The sequence below is a fragment of the Triticum aestivum genome, chromosome 2A, assembly GCF_018294505.1.
Source record: "Triticum aestivum cultivar Chinese Spring chromosome 2A, IWGSC CS RefSeq v2.1, whole genome shotgun sequence".
In the NCBI taxonomy this organism is placed as follows: domain Eukaryota; kingdom Viridiplantae; phylum Streptophyta; class Magnoliopsida; order Poales; family Poaceae; genus Triticum; species Triticum aestivum.
The window spans coordinates 102,841,794-102,862,301 of NC_057797.1; the positions used below are offsets into that span (position 1 = coordinate 102,841,794).

General features: G+C 49.9%; 3 protein-coding genes across 3 annotated transcripts; 1 reads left to right on the forward strand and 2 right to left on the reverse strand.

The window, feature by feature from the left end:
• Window positions 1–920: 920 nt before the first annotated feature.
• On the reverse strand, window positions 921–3,489 carry LOC123187813 (chaperone protein DnaJ). The gene is made up of 6 exons (XM_044599766.1): window positions 3,193–3,489; window positions 2,873–2,965; window positions 2,058–2,088; window positions 1,906–1,932; window positions 1,707–1,827; window positions 921–1,617 (listed from the first exon to the last, which is right to left on the reverse strand). Exons 1-6 carry the CDS (start codon window positions 3,256–3,258, stop codon window positions 1,563–1,565), a joined length of 393 nt encoding a protein of 130 aa, XP_044455701.1. The 5' UTR covers window positions 3,259–3,489; the 3' UTR covers window positions 921–1,562.
• LOC123187811 (pentatricopeptide repeat-containing protein ELI1, chloroplastic) lies at window positions 3,473–5,468 on the forward strand. Its single transcript, XM_044599764.1, has one exon. It carries the CDS (start codon window positions 3,556–3,558, stop codon window positions 5,368–5,370), a length of 1,815 nt encoding a protein of 604 aa, XP_044455699.1. The 5' UTR covers window positions 3,473–3,555; the 3' UTR covers window positions 5,371–5,468.
• Window positions 5,469–5,599: 131 nt separating this feature from the next.
• Window positions 5,600–10,658, reverse strand: LOC123187812 (CBL-interacting protein kinase 21). Its single transcript, XM_044599765.1, has 13 exons — window positions 10,163–10,658; window positions 10,005–10,067; window positions 8,386–8,457; window positions 8,196–8,303; window positions 8,025–8,105; window positions 7,902–7,955; window positions 7,667–7,792; window positions 7,367–7,576; window positions 7,164–7,265; window positions 6,559–6,675; window positions 6,358–6,429; window positions 6,141–6,215; window positions 5,600–6,025 (listed from the first exon to the last, which is right to left on the reverse strand). The coding sequence occupies exons 1-13, from the start codon at window positions 10,331–10,333 to the stop codon at window positions 5,921–5,923; spliced, it is 1,356 nt and encodes a 451-aa protein (XP_044455700.1). The 5' UTR covers window positions 10,334–10,658; the 3' UTR covers window positions 5,600–5,920.
• Between the last annotated feature and the right edge of the window lie 9,850 nt (window positions 10,659–20,508).

Here is a 20,508-nt window from a genome sequence, read left to right on the forward strand (position 1 = left end):
TAGAAAGACCCAGAAATTCAGAAGCAAACTGAGGCAGAACACTAGCAGTGAGAACAGCTGCAGCACGAGCATCATCATCAAGCCACTGGGTGTAAACAGACAGAGCACCATGATACGTCTGAAGAGCCTCCTCATAAGCCAAAATCCTCTCATCATAAGTACGATCAGCAACCTCATCAGCAACCTTAGCCGCATCCTTGGCAGCCTGATTAGCATCCGTAGGAAGAACCGATGGAGTTGGCGGAGTAGGGGCCACCGGAGGAACTGGACGTGGCGGACAGCAGACCTCGCCAGAAAGAACACGCCAAAGACAGATGCCACGCATGTGAATGCGCATGAAGCCAGTAAACTCGGTGTAGTTAGTACCATCAAAGATCACCGGACAGCGAGGGACAGCAGCATAGCCCGAGGATAGAGACATCACGCCTTTTTTTAGACCGATAATCAGGAGCCTGGATCTGCAGCTGCGGCAGGAGTCTCGATCAGGCCCAAGGAATCAGTGGTGGCCAACGATCAGGAGTCTCAATCGGGACCTGGCGACTGATCGAGAGCAGTTGGGACCCGGCTGCAGCAGTGGCTGGATCGTGGGCGGGACCTGGCGGCTGGGTCACGGGCAGGACCGGGCAGCTGGATCGTGGGTGGGACCGGGCGACTGGATCACGGGCGGGACCTGGCGGTTGGATCCTCCCACTGGATCAGGACTTCAGGCAGAGTAGCGACCACGGGTGTTGATGGAGATCGAGCGTGGGAGGGAGGGCGTTGACCAATGGAAGAAGCAGCGGCAGCGGCTGCGACGCGACGGAAGAGGCCGCAGGAGATCAACGCCGGAACAGCACAGCCGGACAAAGGAGAAGGCCCGCGGCACAGGGTTGGATCGCACGAGTTGCCCGTGCTAAAAAAAACCTAAAGCTCTAATACCATGTTAGGAATATGCAACTTGTATTCCCATGAGGCCATAGGCCGATATATATATACATGTACAGGTGTGGAACATATGCAGGAAACCCCTTATACAACGGGATAAATACAAAGGGGTACATGACTTATATTATAACTCTAACAATTTTGAGGTTCCTAGCCCCCTCAAGGTCATCTTCAAAACAGAAAATAGTATCGTCCGCATATTGCAAAATATTTAGACCTCCTGAATACAACCTAGGCAACACTCCCTTGATAAATCCTTGTTCTTGCGCCCTTTGCACCAGGGTAGCAAGAACATCAGCCGCCAAATTGAAAACAAGGGGGAAAACGGATCCCCTTGCCTCAAACCCTTCCTGGTAACAAAATACGGGCCAATAACATCATTAATAGTGATGGCAACCTTTCCATTACTAACGACATCTTTTGTCCACTGGACAAAACGTTCAGGGAAGCGGCGCGCAGGAGCATATGCTCCCTAGAGCTAAACTGAACATCTACAAAGCATGTGTCTTTTCTTTGAAATCACAAACAGTGATTGGTGCCTTTATTCAGTGGAGAGATTGTTTTGCATCTCAAATTGCAACACACAGATCTTCTCTTCTATTAGCTTATATGGATATCGACAGTACAATGAGTTTCCATTATGGAAGAAAAGGGTTCTGAGAGGAACACACATCCTTTTGCCGCTGGTATGCCCTTCATGAAACCAAAATGGATTTCTCAATCAGCAATAAGAATGTAGATCTTGATGTTTTTCTCTTGCAAAAAAGTGTAAGTATGGTTACCTCGAAGCGCTGTAGGAACCAAAGGAAACTGCGGCACAAATTATGAGCAGAAAGGGGGCTTTAACCAATATCTTGTTTGATCTTCTGTATCCCGTTGGAACACCAGACCTCATTACATGCACTGCATTTCACGCATGATCATCTCATCAGCTACAAAGATGGAGGAAACAACAAATCTGCATTCTGAAACCAAATTTACCTTCCATTCTGTTCCCAAATCTTCGACCTGCAAACCGCAACAAGCATACCATAATCCCATCAGTCAAATCAATAACCAATACCATAAACCGCAACTTAGGTGCCAGATGATAAAGGAAAAACAAAGGCTGGTTATCAAAGTGAATAACATACCATCCTTCAAACAAGAATATGCTTCTACTACCTGCAAAACACAAACACAATTAAGATTTATAGATTACAATTGTGAGAAAGAAATCAAATGCAGAAAATTGATTGTGATCCTCGTGCGGAAAACCACATTCAGGCCTCCTTTGGTTTGTAGGAATGGATTCCTACTCCTATGTAGGATAGGAATCAATCCTTCACATTTCAAAGGAAAAAAGACATTAGCCTAGACTTAATGGAAAAATTCCTATCCTATGCATCAAATGACATCTCTTTCCCTATAGGAATTGAGATGCATGTCATCTCACTTCCTATGATTTTCTTGCTCCTATGATATTCCTATCCTATGAACCAAAGAATGCCTCAAATTTAATATTCGCTCAACTGGAAAAGGTATGAGTGTTAGCACATTCAAATTTGCAGAAACTCTCTTGCATGCTTGGGAATGCCAAATATACTATGTCCATAAGCTGAACAGGTCACCTAAAGCTCAGGAACTACATTAAGATCACATATATGCTCGTTTTGATATCAACGATTTAATTGTGGAAGGGCAATTAGCATGGTAAATCCAAAAGCTATACAAGCATTCTAAAGCTCAGCAAGTACATTAATATCACATCTATGCTCATTTTGACATCAGTGATTCAATTATGAATGAGCAACTAGCATGGTATAAAGGTTGCTTAAAAAATTAGCATGATCAAGCTAAAATACTCGTCTAATTGCCTTTCATGCCTGAATAACACCATGAACAAGGAACATGCAAATAACAAGCATCATGATGCCTGAAGTTCCTTCACCACGACTGATTACCTGACCTGCTTGAATTTTGACTCGGCTTGAGGCTTCTGATCCATCGGGACGCGATCGGGATGGGACTCCATGACCATTCTTCTATACGCAGCCTTAACCTGCAACAGAAGATTCAGAGCATATATGAACTCAAATTTGGGAGATTGACACCAACGTTTAGCCAAAATCCAGCAGAAACTGCTAGCAGATTAGCTCGTCCGAGCAAGAACTAGCCGGACAAAGCTGGACTACCATCCTGAGATGATCCGCCGTGGGATATTCGCAGGGGGAGCAGCGCGGCAGGGAGGAAGGGGTCGGGGGGCGGAATTGGGGAGATGGATGATACCTCGGAAGGGGACGGGCGGGAGTAGGGAGCGAAGCCCAGGAGCTCCATGGCCTCGCTGCTCCTCATCTCTCTCCCTTTCTTCCTCGTGCAATCCCGCCGGACAAATCGCGGCGGCAGAGGCGACGACGGCGGGGCGGCTGGCCGGTCAGGTTGGTCGCGGTAGGCGCAGCGCTCGAATGAAGCAGGAGCAGCCAAGGCCGCTCCACGTATTTGCTACGCGCGGCGGCCTCGCTGGCAGCTTCCTTGCCGTCAGATCCAGCCTCCGCCGATCGCACGGCCGAGACGCGCTCGCCGAGCCGTCACAGCGTGCTGTTCGTGCACCCGCCGAAGCCGAGCTCGAACGCTTCAAGCAAGCTCTCGGCGATGCGCGCGCGAGGGGGCGGCGCGGCCACGCCGCGGCCGGAGCACCTGGCGGCGCACGCGCGGCTCGTCAAGTCGGCCGACGCGGACCCGTTCGTCGTCAGCACCGTCATGCGCGCCTACCTCCGCGCCTCGCTCCCGCTGCAGGCGCTGCTCGTCCTCCGCGGGCTCCTCCCGCGCGCGCCCCGCCTCCTCGCCAACTCCTTCTCCCTCTCCCTCGCCCTCCAGGCCTGCGCCGCCTCCGCCGCGCTCGCTTCGTCGGCCGCGACCCGGCCGCTCGGCGCCTCGCTCCACGCGCGCGCGGTCAGGTCCGGCTTCGCCGCCGCCGATCTCTTCGTCCGCACCGCGCTCGTCGAGATGTACGCCAAGTCGGGCCGCGCGGAGCTCGCGCGCGCCGCGTTCGACGAGGCGCCCCGCCGGGACGTGTTCCTCTGCAACGTCATGCTCGCGGCCTACGTCGCGCGCGGCGAGGTCGCGGAGGCGAGGAGGGTGTTCGACGGAATGCGGGACCGGGACCTGGTGTCCTGGAACACGATGATCCACGGGTACGCCGTGAGAGGGGACGTCGGCATGGCGAGGGAGATATTCGACGCGACGAGCGACAGGGACGCCTTCTCGTGGAGCTCGATGATCTCCGCGTACGCCAAGGGCCGTCGGTCCAAGGAGGCGCTGGAGCTGTGGAAGGTGATGCGAGCGGCGCGTGTCGCTCCAGACTGCATCACCATGGTGAGCGTGCTCTCGGCGTGCAGCGACATGGGGGCACTGACCATTGGCGCAGAGGTGCACCGGTTTGTCGAGAGCCACAGGGTTGAGGTAGACATGAAGCTGGGTACTGCTCTGGTTGACATGTATGCCAAGTGCGGTGACATTGAGAATTCTCTGAAGGTGTTCCGCGCTATGCCTGTGATGGACGTGCTTACTTGGAGTTCAATGATCATTGGACTGGCCAATCACGGACTTGGCCATGATGCTCTAAGTTTGTTCTCAGAGATGATATCACAAGGACTGCAACCAAATGAGATCACCTTCGTTGGAGTTCTTATGGCGTGCACTCATGTTGGTCTAGTGAGTGATGGCAAGAAGTATTTCAGCTCAATGACTGACGTTCACGGTGTGGTGCCAAGGGTCGAGCACTATGGATGCATGGTCGATCTTTTGGGTCGTGCAGGCCATGTTGAGGAGGCAATGCAGCTTATCAGGAGCATGCCTTTTGAGCCGGATGCAATTATTTGGAGAACACTTCTTGGCGCCTGTCGCATCCATAAGAATGTAGAGATTGCAGAGGAAGCTATGGCCAAATTGAAAGTACTGGATCCTCTTGCAGATGGACACTATGTGTTGCTGTCAAACATATATGCACAAGCAAACTCGTGGGAAGGTGTTGCAGAAATGAGAAAAACGATCAAGAGGGAGAACATTCAGAGGGTTCCTGGAAGAAGCTCGATCGAATGGGAGAACACAGTTCATGAGTTTGTCTCTGGTGATAGATCGCATCCGAGGATTGAGGAGATCTACAAAATGTTGGAAGAGATGATTGGCCGGTTAATACAAGCAGGATATAGGCCCATGACAAGCTTGGTATTGCAAGATATTGATGAGCAGTCTAAAAAGCGGGCACTGGCTGAACATAGCGAGAAACTGGCCATTGCTTTTGGGCTGCTGACCACCCCTCCAGGGTCAACTCTTCGAATAACAAAGAACCTCAGAGCTTGTGAAGAGCTTATATCCTTGGTATATGGTCGCAAGTTGATTATTAGAGACCGGAATCGTTTCCACCATTTTAGTGAAGGGCAGTGCTCATGTAAGGATTACTGGTAAACTTAGAACCTTTTGTACCAGAAAAAGTTCTGGTGTACCAATTGTTTGTCCGTACCTTGCTAGTAATCTGAAGTTTAAGGTTGCTAGATATTCTTATACTTGAGCATGTATCTGAAAGAACTGCACTAGAAGAACAATCTTCTATCATATTATATTCTTCCGAAAGTCATGGAACTCATTTAGAAGCTGAAGGATTGACAGAAGATCTGCCTTCCAGTATACATCAAACTTAAGAGGGGGAAACAAAGAACAGGTAATTCTTATATGCGCACTTCAACTGTTTACATAATATTGCATACATAGTCAGTAGCAAATCTGCCCAAAGTAATAAAAATAAAACTATCATGAACCATCCAAGAGAAATCTTTTTTTCCTCGGCTGGTCAATATTTGGTATTTGAATGGTGTAGCTTGTATATCTACAACTTGGTTTTACAAAAATGTGTCATACATGGTACCTAGTGGTGGCCTGGTGGGTCCTCTTGTTTAAAAGGGAGGATCCATTTACCTAGTAGGCTCTCTTGCTAGAAAAAGGGTAGGGGGCCCTTTCATCAAAAGCTACTATTAAATCGATAAAGCTCTTGTCTTATGGAGTCATTCTTCAGAAGTTGCTGGCTTTTGCATATTCCCAAGTCGTCTGAGAGCGTTGCACACAGCTGCAGCAAGAATGGCATAGGTTATAAATTGTAATTTGGATGTTGTGCTGTGACCGAAATGATCAAGAAATAAACAGATTATTTAAAACGGACTCAGCAAGGGAAGTAACCCTACCTGTCTGTATAGGGAGCAGTCTCCACATGACCTTTTGAGCTCAACAACATAAAGAGATTCATTGATCTCAAACACCTGGAATCACAACACAACTATGTTAAGATGCAGTAATGTCTAACAGGAACAGATTGCACCATGAAATGGAAGCTGTATCGGATAGTTACTTCTTCTTTTGCATTAATCTGTATTTTTAATTGTGACAATATGATAAAAGTACCTCAGCAGAAATTAATAATGATCCATGCCCTCTTGGATTTGTTGGTCCCTTGCGCTCTTGGATCACTTTTAGCTGTAGAACATGATAATATAGCTGTCAACATCACTGACTGAAGAAAACAAAGTTTGTACACAATCCATTGAACTGTGAGTTTTAACGTGATGCAGTTCTTAGTCCATAGACACATCTGAGGTCACTAACCTTGCCATTGTTCTTCTGTACTTGGAAGCCCATATTTATGACATTGCTCTCTATCTTCTCAAATAGATAAGTCGGGGGGTAGTTTGATGCAAATCTGGTTTTTCTTTCTGAGACGTCCTGCAATGAAGCCACACATCTGAGTTTAGTGGAGGGTCACTACTACAATGGAGGACATTTATAACTCCATAATATTGGCATAGCAGATGCGGGGTGAGGACATGTACATAATTATGACAATAATCAGTGGCTTTGTCAGTCACTTGTTCCTGTCTGCTATTGTTTTCTCACATTGCCTAACGTTTTTGTTGTTTGCTGTGCTTATTATCCCAGGTGTGGCTCTTCCAAGTTAGATCCTGTTGGATGTATGGGTTTGGATTGTATCTAGCTTAGACCCTTTGGTAGTAATTTTGAGGAAGTAAATGTTAAGGAGTATTAGTACTGGTCTAGGAGTCCTTATTAGTCTATGTTTAGTTTCCTTGCACCTCAAGTCATGTGTAATATATATATGCCCCTTGGGCCTTCAATAAAGTTAAGTTGCTTTCCTAATAGTAAAATGCATGAACATACACTAACAGATGAGATGAAGAAACAAATATTGGACTCACTTCTTTCTCAAAAAACCCAGATAAATCAAGGCACGAGGACATTCCGATGAGTTGAAAAGCATTCATCTGGTTGATTGCGGGGTTGTCTTGAATGCCATTGTTCTTCAAGAAAAAAAACAGATGAAGTTCAGTCTTTGTCACTCAGTTAAAATTTAAAACCATGCGGTTATACAACAAATATTAGTGCACATCACATAGGCTACCTTGGTCATGTGGGAATTGTCATCACCAACGTAATTATCGTCATCATCATCAAAAGGCACTGCTGGAGTATAACTTTGATTGAACCAATCGTGTTCCCTTAGTCCGTCCATGCCAAGGCGGGTAATGGGGTTTGGATCCAGGAGTTTTCGCAGTATATCTTGGGCTCCTGGCGAAAGCCATTTAGGAATACGATAATCCCCTTTTAGAATCTGAGGATAATATCACACTGTGAGATATATGGCCGCAGCAAAAAAGAGAACACATTTTGCTAGCGTGGGCCTCGATTCTTTGCTTCATACCTTTTGATAAAGGACAACCATATTTTCGTCATCGAACGGAAGATTCCCTGTAAGCATCACATAGAGGATAACGCCACAGGACCATACATCTGACATGGAGCCATCATAACCTTTGTTGAGAAGGACCTACATACATACACCACCATCAGAAATTCCATCCTCCTTATGGAGTAAGCAGAAGAATCATGAACCAGTATCAGGTTCAGAGCCAGATGAAATAATGCTTAGTCCTTACCTCAGGGGCTATGTAGTTAGGGCTGCCACACGTGGTATGCAGTAATCCATCTTTCTGAAAATGGGGCTTTGTTTCAGACACCAGGGGAATGATTCAGCTACCTAAAAGGAAAAAATACCATACCCGTTGATGCTGTGGAAGGGCACTTAGTCCAAAATCAGAGACCTTTATGTTCCCTTTCGCATCAACCAGGACATTCTCGGGCTACAGAAGGTGCGGAAGAATGTCAGGTCTTAATCTCGTATCCATTCGTAGTTCGGGATCAAAAGGTGGAAACTCTCAGTAGTTACTTACCTTAAGGTCCCTATGATAAACCCCCCTCTCGTGGCAATAGCTTATAGCATCCATTAGCTGCTGGAACAGTTTCCTCCCTTCCTTCTCTGAGAGCTTGCCCTTTAGTGCCTGGCATGCATCAGGGAGTGTTAGAGATGGATGCATGTGAAGCATGCTTATCACAGTGGGAGCGTATGAGAAGAATCCTTACGATTTTCTCAAATAGCTCTCCTCCGTTTACGTACTCGAGCACCATGTATATCTTGGTCTTGCTCGCGGCAACCTGGAGAAGAAGGGGTGAAATTGTAACACACTCAGGCTGGCCAAGGATAAAGTGGGCGTGGATAGTTGTTACAGAAATGCCTGATTGCTTAACCTCTTTAAAATAAAATTGGTATGATCTCTGTTTTTTCCGTGCAATTTTATTGTTCAGGGAATCACATTTTCAATGGAGGATGATGGCCTCAGCTTTCTTGGCTGGTACTGCATCTCCGATAGATTGCAGTTTCGTCGTTACTGTATAATAATTTAGAGATTGTAGGGTGCAATTCTACGTTTCAGGGGACCAAATTTCTAATGCTTTGCTTCGGCGTGCAGGCATCGCTTTCCTAACCTTTCTTTCCGATCGCAGGAAGCCAAGGAGCAAGCCTAACATAACATGGATGGAGTTGGAGTTTATCCACTAACGCAATCAGTCGGTGAGCCGAACACTCGAAAGAAACGGTCTAGTTTCCCCCCAACAAGCCTCCCTTTTCCAGGTTATCCTTGAAATTACTACTGTTGTCTAGCCCGTTTGGCACTTATCTCTCCATTGCAATCCTATCGTGTAGCCTGTTTGGTTCTTATCCTCTCTCTCTCTGCATTGCATTTTGCAGTACTGTGATGTGATGCTGGCGTGCAATGCCTTGCAGGACCGAGGAGCTGCCTGAAACGCACAAACGATAAACTAGACGGCTCCCCCTCCCTCAATGATTGTGTTCCGCTTTTGGAGCACCCGTTTGGTGGCTTCCGGGTTGCTTCAGTTATCGTTAACATTAACACAGGGCGTCCTGATCCGATCGCCTCCGTGGAGCGATGTCGGCCACCGGATCCCCAGATCACACCCAGATCACACGGCTGAGATGGCGCGCAGACGTCCGGTCAGGTTAGCATGATCTTGACTAGTATCATAATGCCCAATGGACCATGGACGTCATCAGATGTGACAGCCCGTGTTTTGTTTTCTTGCTGCACGTAACTACGCTGGATCTTGGCCAATCTCAATGGTCGCACTAGTATAATACACAGGACAGAAAAGTAATGCTCGCCCTGGTATAATAATGCTGAGGAAATAGTGCAAGGCAGAAAATTAATGGTGGCGTGTAACACGAGAGCGACAGGGCTCTTGCCCTTTCCTGCTCCGGCCGGGTAGAAAATTCATTGTTTGGCTAGTCACCTCAGGCGTTCGGTCCTTTTTACACCGATGTCGCCACCAAGAAAAAGGATAGAACCCATTTTTAACCGCGCATGTGGGCGGTTATTCAAAGCGGACGACTGCTGGGTTGCTCGGTGAGTCTTCTTCTGCCTATCGTCTCCGCAGCCAAAATAAGTTTAAGTTGAGATAAAATAATTGGAACCCGCCGCAGCTTTGGAGGTTCAGACGGCAACTTCAATGGCGCACGGTGTGGCTGCGGATCGATGTGCCGATCACGCGATTGGCGCTCATTTACTCCTACCCACCCACCCCGGCTCCAAGAACATTTCAGCGCCAGGGAAAGAAAAAGAGGACCAAATCTTACGAACTCTCTCGACTTGTGGGCTTGGGCGAGGGATGGTGGGGGTGAAATTTACCTCGTAGAGGCGGACGACGTTGGGGTGCTTGAGCAGCTTCAGCGTCGCGATCTCCGTCTTTATCTGCGTGGGCCGCCGCAAGCAAGCAACCACGGTGAGCACCCGGAACGCGCAAGAGCGGGACGGAAGAAATCGATTGGGCGGAGGGGGGCGCGCACCTGCTCGTCGATCTTCATGGCGAGGATGCGCTGGCGGTCGAGGATCTTGATGGCGAAGGCGCGGCCGGTGTCGGCGTGCCGCGCCAGCCTCACCTTGCCGAAGTGCCCCTCCCCCAGCGTCCGCCCCATCTCGTACTTGCCCATCCGCATTGCCCCCTCCGCCGCCGCCATGCCGGCCCGGCGCGCGCGCGGGCGCTGGTTCGCCGGCCTGCCGGCACCTCCCTCTCGGCGGGGGTGAAGGTCAAGACGGCTAGGACTCGAGAGCGAGAGCCTGAGCGCGCGCGGGCGCGGGTTCGCCGACCTGCCGGCACCTCTCGGCGGGGGGAAAGGTCAAGAAGACGCGGGAGCAGCTAGGACCCGAGAGCGAGAGCGAGCTAGAGCGAGAGCGAGCTAGAGCGCGCGCGCCCGTGCGTGCGTGGCGGGGTGGACTGGAGGCTGGGAGAACGTTAGGTGGGGGGCAGGGAGAGCGCGGGCTTTTATCGGAGCTTGGCCCTGGCGGGGTGGTGCCTCGGGTGCTCCAGGGAGTTTTTATGAGGGAGGAGGAATGGTTTCTGATGACCCGACCCAGGCTCAACCTCAATTTGACTTCATCAAGCCCTTTTTTTCCCAGTTCCAAAAGAAAAGTTCTTGTTTTTTTATAGTATGTTTTTATGTTTGGAGGAATCAGGGGGAATCAGGCTTGGCCGCACGTTAAAGAGTGTGTGTTTGCGTGCGTGTCTTATCCGGATGGCGATTCGCAGATCATTCGAATTAATTTGTTTGCATAATTGATTAATTGAAGCTGGGTGAGAAAAGTCGGAGTTCGGTCCGTCTGCTCGACTGTTGATCGTGTCTTTGGGCGTTTTGTTTCTCGACACTTTGTCAAATTATTAGAAAGCTGTATCGTATCATCCACCAAATGGAACGCCTTTTCGCCTCTCGACGGCCGTTTATCCTCTCCAAAGCACGCGGGGAGAATATGCAACCATTTTGTGCGTCCCCTTCAGAACAGGAATAAAATAAAGGGGGAACAGCTATGTGTGTCGCGACCACATTTCAATTGCGAGAGCTCATGCGTTGGTGTCATGCTCTCAATCAGCAGGCACGCTGATGTCCAAGTCCAACGCTAGATTCAAAGACATGATTGCCCAGGGGGGCCGATATCATGGTGCTTCGTTGCTTTCTATCTAGCCTTTGTAGAGCCAGATCCACGTGTGTGCTCGCAATTGAAGCCCCTAAATCATACGCCACGCACGCAACTACCAGCCCTGATTACCAGACTTCATTCCTGGTTCAAAGTACTCGAGTTTTAAAAGGAAAAATGTTCAAAGTACTAGTAGTACTCGACTGTTGGCTCCAGGTACACGCCATGGTGTGTGTGTCCGTACATGTCAATGAAGCGTCGGGGTATTACTTAACTGAGTATAAACCAAAAATTGCCAAACCAAATGAAGCAACTCTGCCCCACATCGATCGGTCACAGATTTTGATTTGATCCTGACAGGACGTGTATGTATGTACGTATGATAGTATGATACACGAGCGGCGGGACCGCTTCTTGTCCATACACTCCTAGCGCGACTGCCGTTCACCGCATCCATTCATCCCGAGGCCATTTGGAGAAAAAACAATAATATTGCGTCCGAGACCGAAGTGAGGCTGCGGCGCGTCTGCTCCTGTGCTGCCGATCGCCTTCCGCCGATCCGTGCGTCGGCATCCGTATCAGAATCGCGGCCGGGTGGGGTGGGTGTGGCCTGCGGGTGGCCCCGTTGATCGGGTCGAGCAGTCCGGTGATCGGTCGATCCGGTCGGCGCGGCTGTGCGTGGCCGGCAGGGGCCGCGGGCCGCGGTCACCGCGTTGTCCCCGCCCCGCGCGGCATCCCACCGTCGCCCAGCCAGAGCGCGCGCTCGCCCTCCTTATAATTTCCCGGAGATTCTGGCCGTGAGCCGCGCCCCCCGCCTGGCGTCGTCTGGTGGCGTCGCCGCTTGCGTGTGCCCCCGCGCGCGTTGACTGGTGGGTGCGGGTGTGGGTGTGGGGCGGTTGCTTCCTGGGTCGCCGGCGCCGCGCGGGGAAGCGTTCGGGTTTTTGCACGCGTTTGCGGCGAAAAGGCTGGCGGCTCCGGGGACTACGGGACCGGAAAAGGAGAAGCCAGCGTTACGGCCCGGTGGCGTGACGCTTTCCAGGGAACAGCTTGACGGCGCCGGTCGACGGCGGTGGCAGCAACGCTTCGAAGGCCGTCCGTGGGCGGCGCGTGGCACCGGCCGAGGGATGCCGGCGGTGACCGTGGCACGCACGCGCGCTCTTCGGGTGAATGCTGCTGGCTTGATCGCTGCGCTTCAGATCTCGGCCATACAATCTTGGGGCTATAAACTAAAGAGGACCTTCTGCGGTGAAAGATCGCAGTGTCAGTCGAGTACACAACACCACGTGTTATCTAAGACGGGCCGTGACGCGTCGGAACTGCACGTAGATCTGGCGGATAAGGCCAACTTGCACCGCGCGATTCCAAACGGACGTCTGTTTTGTCCGGATTCTATCCGTTTGGGTAGGGATTTGGAATCGTGTCTAGGCGTGTCATGGGATGCGGTGGCCGTGCGCTCAACGCGCGGACGCATCCCGGCCACATTCTGTCCGCATGCATTTTTTCTTTGCAAGTTTTAATTTTTTTTTCATTCATTTTTGATACATGACAATACATCATCACATTTTGACTAGTAAAGTAAGGCCAAGGAAAATAAAAACAATAAGAATACATTTTAGAAGATAGCCAACTTCCATAACTGCCCCCTTAAGTTGGGTTAGGGCCTTCTCGATGCACTCATTGTTGATCTGTGGAGGAGGCTCGATCTGGCATCCTCCTTTCTTCTTCAAGCCAGAAGTAGATGTTGCTTCCTCAGACCTAGTCTCGTGTCTAGCCTCTAATCTAGCAACAAGTGCATTTGTCTCATTTACAGCCTCTATGCTAGTTAAAAGTGCACCAATATGTACTAAATTTTGCTCTATCAATATATCGATGTACTCTTCTTCCCAATACCAAAACTTGCATCCATTCTACACAATAAAATTTGAAGTTAGCACAACTAGTCAAATCTAGAGCACAAACCGAAGCTAGGAAAAGCACATACCCCATCGTTTAAGCACTTGATGAACACCCATCCGGGATGTTCCGGCGTTGTAGACATGCGGCGCACGATCATCCTTGGGCAGTGGTCGCACTTAATAAGTGGCAACGGTGCGCCGACGAGCTTTTGGGCAAGCACCGAGCCCGACCGACCGCCATTCGTGTATCTGCCGGCGGACCACCGAGATGCAGATCCGAGCGGCTAGAGGAGGAGCCACTGCCTGCATGTGGCCTTGCGGCCCTGCCAGGGCCTTCCGGCGAGGTGCCCGGCCAGTCCATGGCGCGGCCCGGCCTCCCACAGCCGTCCGAGCTCAAGACCGACCGGATCCGCCCCAAAAACGACCGGCGGGTGCACAAACCAGGTGCCCGTGGTTGGGTAGCTCGGCGGCGCCGAGGGGAAAGGGTTGGATGAGCTTGCGTCGGCGGCGGCAGAGTGGAGGGGGTGCGGCAGCGGCGGCGGCAGCGAGGGGAAGAATGGGGAAAAGTGGAGGGGGTGCGGCCGGAAGGAGAGAGGGGGGCGGATAGAAAAAGGCCCGCCTTATGCCACCGGCGGGCGGGCCAGGGGAGGACACGCGCAGACGACGCGCGTCCGCATGGTGTCCGTTTCATCCCAAAAGCGACGCAAACTTGGGCCGTGGATAGGTCAAAAGCGGACATAAAATGGACAAAATTCCGATTGCTCCCACGCGCTGGACCGCTTATTTTGTCCCTTTTACCCAAACGGACGGGACTGAACAGGATAGGGTCGCGCGGTGGAGTTGGGCTAAGCTCTTCTTTGAAAATATATGGCGCGCGTCGCTCGTGGTGCGCGTGTGCCGCAGGCCCCGGGACGTGCGGCCGTGTTCAAGTTCAACTATACAACGTGTATGGCTCAGAAAAAAATTGTGCAACGTGTGACGTCAAAAGTCAAAGCACGTATTCTAGATGAATCAGCGCGCGCCAATTGCAAAATCTGACTCGCAAACTATTTTTTGCAAAATTTGATCGCGAAAAAAATATGCATCAGCGCCGGCGTGGGAAAGATGACGCATGCTACGCGTCGGCCGACTTATTATCTAGAATCGGCCGGTCTGTTTGCCGTCAGATAATTTCAAATTTAACACATTTTTTCATGAATACGCAAAGCTTACATATCATTTCATTGGTAGAAAAAGTTAGAATGAGTACATAACCTAATACAATACATGGCAAGATGCGTGAACATGGTGTAATCCAGCACCAAGGACACCGCGAGCAAACAAAGACAACACCTTCACGAAGGAGAATGATATCAAAGACGCCATCTTCGTCCGATCTAGAAAACCAGACCTAGGGTTTCCTCTGATGCTCGAAGAGGGGCACATATAACGGCCACGCAGCGCCTCCAAGAAGGGACGACACCCCGCATGTGTCGCCGCTGCCAGCATAGGATGTAGGGATTTCGTTCTGGCCAAGATCAGAGCAATCCCAAGTCGGCGGAGCACGAAGCGGAGAAGAGGAAGTTGGGCATAAGCCGAAGCTACGACTGCAAGAAGGGGAGCCACGCTCGACGCTAAAGGAGCCACCAGGCACTGCCGGACGTGCGAGCTTTGGAGGAGGGCAAGGTTGCGTGGCTGAGCGGAATGAGAGGCGACGGGGATGCAACGGTGGCCAAAGATCCGGACAAGGCAAGATCTGGAAGGGAGCACACATCCACGCCACCGGGACCGGAGCAGCAGGGACGCCAGCGGGCTCAAGGAGTTGTAAGGGGGTGCATCTCCCGGACCGTTTAGGAATACACGATGCGCCCGGATAGAAGGCCAACCAAGGGCACCAGCGGGGGGGGGGGGGTCGTGAGGAGATGTCAAGGAGCCAGCGAGCCAAAGAAGCCGGAAAGAGCGCAACTCCCGGGGCGCGTCGGATCCAAAGCCATGTCGCCCATGGACACGGGAGGGGTCGCGGTTCCATGGTCGCTGGGCCGAAGCTGCCCCTGCTAGGGGTGGGTGGGTGGTGAAGGAGACTCACGCGTAGGCAAATCTCTGAAGGAAATATGCCCTAGAGGCAATAATAAAGTTATTATTTATTTCCTTATTTCATGATAAATGTTTATTATTCATGCTAGAATTGTATTAACCGGAAACATAATACATGTGTGAATACATAGACAAACAGAGTGTCACTAGTATGCCTCTACTTGACTAGCTCGTTGATCAAAGATGGTTATGTTTCCTAAACCATAGACAAAGAGTTGTTATTTGATTAATGGGATCACATCATTAGGAGAATGATGTGATTGACTTGACCCATTCCGTTAGCTTAGCACTCGATCGTTTAGTATGTTGCTATTGCTTTCTTCATGACTTATACATGTTCCTATGACTATGAGATTATGCAACTCCCGTTTACCGGAGGAACACTTTGTGTGCTACCAAACGTCACAACGTAACTGGGTGATTATAAAGGAGCTCTACAGGTGTCTCCAAAGGTACATGTTGGGTTGGCGTATTTCGAGATTAGGATTTGTCACTCCGATTGTCGGAGAGGTATCTCTGGGCCCTCTCGGTAATGCACATCGCATAAAGCCTTGCAAGCATTGCAACTAATGAGTTAGTTGCGAGATGATGTATTACAGAACGAGTAAAGAGACTTACCGATAACGAGATTGAACTAGGTATTGAGATACCGACGATCGAATCTCGGGCAAGTAACATACCGATGACAAAGGGAACAACGTATGTTGTTATGCGGCCTGACCGATAAAGATCTTCGTAGAATATGTAGGAGCCAATATGAGCATCCAGGTTCCGCTATTGGTTATTGACCGGAGACGTGTCTCGGTCATGTCTACATTGTTCTCCAACCCGTAGGGTCCGCACGCTTAAGGTTTCGATGACAGTTATATTATGAGTTTTGATGTACCGAAGGAGTTCGGAGTCCTAGATGAGATCAGGGACATGACGAGGAGTCTCGAAATGGTCGAGACGTAAAGATCGATATATTGGACGACTATATTCGGACATCGGAAAGGTTCCGAGTAGTTCGGGTATTTTTCGGAGTACCTGAGAGTTACAGGAATACGAGGGAAGAAGTATATGGGCCTTATTGGGCTTTAGGGGAGAGGAAGAGGCAGGCCGCGCGCCCCCCCATTGACTAGTCCGAATTGGACTAGGGGGAGGGGCGGCGCCCCCTCCTTCCTTCTCTTCCCTCTTCCCCTTCCTTGTCTCCTACTCCTACTACTTGGAAGAACTCCTAGTTGGACTAGGAAAGGGGGAATCCTACTCCCGGTGGGAGTAGGACTCCCCTAGGGCGCGCCATAGAGAGGGCCGGCCCTCCTCTCCTCCACTCCTTTATATACGGGGGCAGGAGCACCCCATAGACACACAAGTTGATCTTCGTGATCGTTCTCTTAGCCGTGTGCGATGCCCCGCTCCACTATACTCCTCGATAATATTGTAGCAGTGCTTAGGCGAAGCCCTGCGACGGTAGAACATCAAGATCGTCACGACGCCGTCGTGCTGAAGGAACTCTTCCCCGACACTTTGCTGGATCGGAGTCCGGGGATCGTCATCGAGCTGAACGTGTGCAGAACTCGGAGGTGCCGTACATTCGGTACTTGGATCGGTCGAATTGGAAAGACGTACGACTACTTCCTCTACGTTGTGTCAACACTTCCATTGCCAGTCTACGAGGGTACGTAGACAATACTCTTCCCTCTCGTTGCTATGCATCACCATGATCTTGCGTGTGCGTAGGAATTTTTTTGAAATTACTACGTTCCCCAACAATCTCCCGGTCGGCGCGCTGCAGGAAGCAGCTGCCGCCAGGCACAACCAGGCATCTCCAAGGCCGCCTCCCAAAGAGGTTGACCCGAAGATGGACCAGGGGATGGGGCGGAGGGTGGGGAGCCGCAGCGACTAGGGCATGTCCGACCACCATGAAGGACGGCCGAAGAGCAACATGACCGGCCAGGGCAACCCTAGATCCCATCTGGGCAGACCTAAGTTGAGGAGCTGCAATCGAGGGAGGCCACCTGTACCGCCAGTGCATCGAGGAAGGCCGCCCCTGCCATCGGTGGAGGCCATCGGGGCCGTCCGAGACCCGACCTAGGGGGATGAGGGGCGGAGATGAGTGCAAGGGGCGAGGGGGGAGAGAAATAGCCTCGCCTTCGGCTCGCTTTAGTGCTTGTTGTCATTGCTAGGTGATTTGCACATCTGGATGTAATTCTTACCTCTAGTGTTCTTTATACTGCTTTGACAGTTGATGAATGGATCAAAAGTTTTTCTTGAAAAGGAGGTAGACACTAGTACTTTGCAAAGAAGTGTAAGCAATTTCCAGTTATAATGTTGTTGAAGCAGTTTTCATTTTAACAAAGAAGTTGAAGTTTCATTTTAATAGATAAGTTGAAGCAGTTTGTGTTTATAGAGAAGATGAAGCAGTTGTAGCGTGGACAAAACTTGAAGCAGCAGGAGCACCACCAGTAGTAATGGCTTCATACCTCGTGCCACCAAATCTCCACACAGCCGGCCGGCTAAAAATGGAAGCCGCCGCGGCAACGAACCCTAGCCCTATCCGTCGGAGCCACTAAAATACCGGTCTAGATTCGCCACCGCTGCTTCAAATGGCCGATCCACACCGTGACCACCGTCAGTGGTCCACTGCCGCCCCACGTACTACGCGTAGCTCAACCCTGCATGCCAGGCCCAAATCATGGCGGAGATAGCTGCGGTGGTCCAAGCGTGCGCAGTGGCCTCTAACTTGAGCTCCTCTCCAGAGTCCGAATCGAAGGAGAGGTCGAGTTGACGTTATTGTCGCTGCCATAGAGGACAAAAGTTGTCAAATATTGTATGAGAAAGTTGTATTCCACGAACTGATTGCCTTTTCGCTTCTTAATGGTTGTTTATCTTTTGGGCCATTTGCATTTCTGTCCCTAACTCAAACCATCTAATGAGATATACCCCTAATTTGAAAGCCTGCTCAAATTTGCCCCTCCGCCGTTAGGTGCCCTTAAAGAAATGCCCTTCTGCGTCGTTACCGTCCGGTCAAACAGCTTTGATCGTCCTAAAAATAGCAAAAAAATCTAAAATTTTATGAGATCGAAGATACTCATGTGCGCAAGGTGTGTGCAAATTTTCATGCTATTTGGACATTCCAGGAGCTCGTGGCGAGGAAAAATAGTTAATCTGCACGCTTGTGAACAGGTAAATTTGAAATAAAATAGCAAGAAAATTAAAAAATGAATTCTTTTGGCATTAAAGAGGCTTGGGTGCACAAGGTGCTTGCAAGTTTTTGTGATCAAATGACATGCGAGGAGCTCTAGCAAGAAAAAACAAAATAGTCATTTTTCCCAAGTTTTTTCCTGAGCCAAATATTGTTTTTTTCTCCACAAGCCCCTCCAATGTCCAAATACAACAAAAAATTGCACGCAGCTTGCAGACCCGAGCCTCTTTGATGCCAAAAAATTTCATATTTTTTTTGAATTTTCTTGCTATTTTTTTGAATTTACTATTCACATGCTTACATATTTATCTTTTTCCTTTGACACGAGCTCCTGGAATGTCCAAACAGCACGAAAATTTGCACGCACCTTGCGAACCAGAGTATCTTTGATACCACAAATTTTCAGATTTTTAAGATTTTTTTGCTATTTTTTTCAGGACGGTCAAAGCCCTTTGACCTGCTTTGACCGGACGGTAACGGCACAGAAGGGTATTTTTTTGCCAAAAAACTTTCAATCTACTCATCTTCAATCATGGTAGTACAACGAACACTAGAAATAATAAAAATTATATCCAGATCCGTAGACCACCTAGCGATGATTACGAGCATTGGAGCGAGCCGAAGGCGCGTCGTCGTCATCGCCCCCCCCCCCCCCCCATCACCGAAGTCGGGCAAACCTTGTTGTAGTAGACAGTCGGGAAGTCGTCGTGCTAAGGCCCCAAATGACCAACACACCAGAGCAGCAACCATTGCCGATGAAGAGAGTTGTAGATTGGAAAGATCAAACCTGGAACCACGCGAACGAAGATGGACAAAAACTAGATCCAAAGAGATCCACCGAAGACCAGCACCGATTGAATCCCATGAGATCCGACGGAGACACACCTCCACACATCCTCCGACAACGCTATTCGCACCATCGGGACAGAGATAGGACGTGGGAGACATTATTACTACGGAGGGACAAAAACTTGATCCAAAGAGATCCACCGAAGACCAACACCGATTGAATCCCATGAGATCCGACGGAGACACACCTCCACACATCCTCCGACAATGCTATTCACACCATCAGGACGAAGATAGGACGTGGGAGACATTATTACTACGGAGGGACATCGCTGCCGCCACACAGTCCCAACCAAGACGTTCAACCTAGCAAAAACGAGAACGGGGTCCCTCCCGCCGGCGGGGGGCCGAGATCCTCCGCACCTCCATAGGCCAAAGGCCATCGAAGGCCGGGCGGATCCGCGATGGCGCCGACGAGAGGAGGAAGGAGACGTTTCTTGTGGAGGAGGAAAGGTATTTATGTAAGTGCACCTAACGACGGAGGGGTAAATTTGAGCAGACTTTGAAATTAGGGGTAAATCTGAGAGTGGACGCAAATTAGGGGCATAAATATAAATGTCCCTTATCTTTTTTAGAACACGTGGGAGAATAACTATTTGTGTTTTCTTCAGACCAGGGCATGAAAAAAGGGGAGCAGCTAAACTTAGACGCTCCCGTAGCACTTGATATTTTCCCGTGTGTCTCTGCCACATTTCAATTGCGAAAGCTCATCCGTTAGGCTGGTCATAGTGGGGAGTAACTTAGACTAGTGTCATATGCATGACACTAGTCTAAGTTACTACCTTTGAAAGGATCGATATGGTTGACTAGAGGGTGCGGGGGGTGAATAGGCAACTACCAATTTTTAGCTTTTCTTTACCAAATTAAACTTTGCATCAAAGTAGGTTGTCTAGATGTGCAATTAGGTGAGCAACCTATATGATGCAATAACAACAAGCATACAAGCAATCAAGGGTAGAAACACTAAAGAGCTTGCACAAGTAAAGGTAAGAGATAACCAAGAGTGGATCCGGTGAAGACGAGGATGTGTTACCGAAGTTCCTTCCTTTTGAGGGGAAGTACGTCTCCATTGGAGCGGTGTGGAGGCACAATGCTCCCCAAGAAGCCACTAGGGCCACCGTATTCTTCTCACGCCCTCACACAATGCGAGATGCCGTGATTCCACTATTGGTGCCCTTGAAGGCGGCGACCGAACCTTTACAAACAAGGTTGGGGCAATCTC

Bases quoted from the DNA above. Each gene is read 5' to 3' on its own strand.
- LOC123187813 (XM_044599766.1), bottom strand. From the start codon at position 3,258: ATGAGGAGCAGCGAGGCCATGGAGCTCCTGGGCTTCGCTCCCTACTCC. The intron at 2,089-2,872 runs GTCAGGTAATCA...TGTGTTTTGCAG, and splicing joins CCGAGTCAAAATTCAAGCAG to GTAGTAGAAGCATATTCTTG. The intron at 1,618-1,706 runs GTAACCATACTT...GGTTTCATGAAG, and splicing joins GGTTCCTACAGCGCTTCGAG to GGCATACCAGCGGCAAAAGG.
- LOC123187811 (XM_044599764.1), top strand. From the start codon at position 3,556: ATGCGCGCGCGAGGGGGCGGCGCGGCCACGCCGCGGCCGGAGCACCTG.
- LOC123187812 (XM_044599765.1), bottom strand. From the start codon at position 10,333: ATGGCGGCGGCGGAGGGGGCAATGCGGATGGGCAAGTACGAGATGGGG. The intron at 8,458-10,004 runs GTAAATTTCACC...CTTCTTCTCCAG, and splicing joins ACGTCGTCCGCCTCTACGAG to GTTGCCGCGAGCAAGACCAA. The intron at 6,676-7,163 runs GTGAGTCCAATA...GCTTCATTGCAG, and splicing joins CTGGGTTTTTTGAGAAAGAA to GACGTCTCAGAAAGAAAAAC.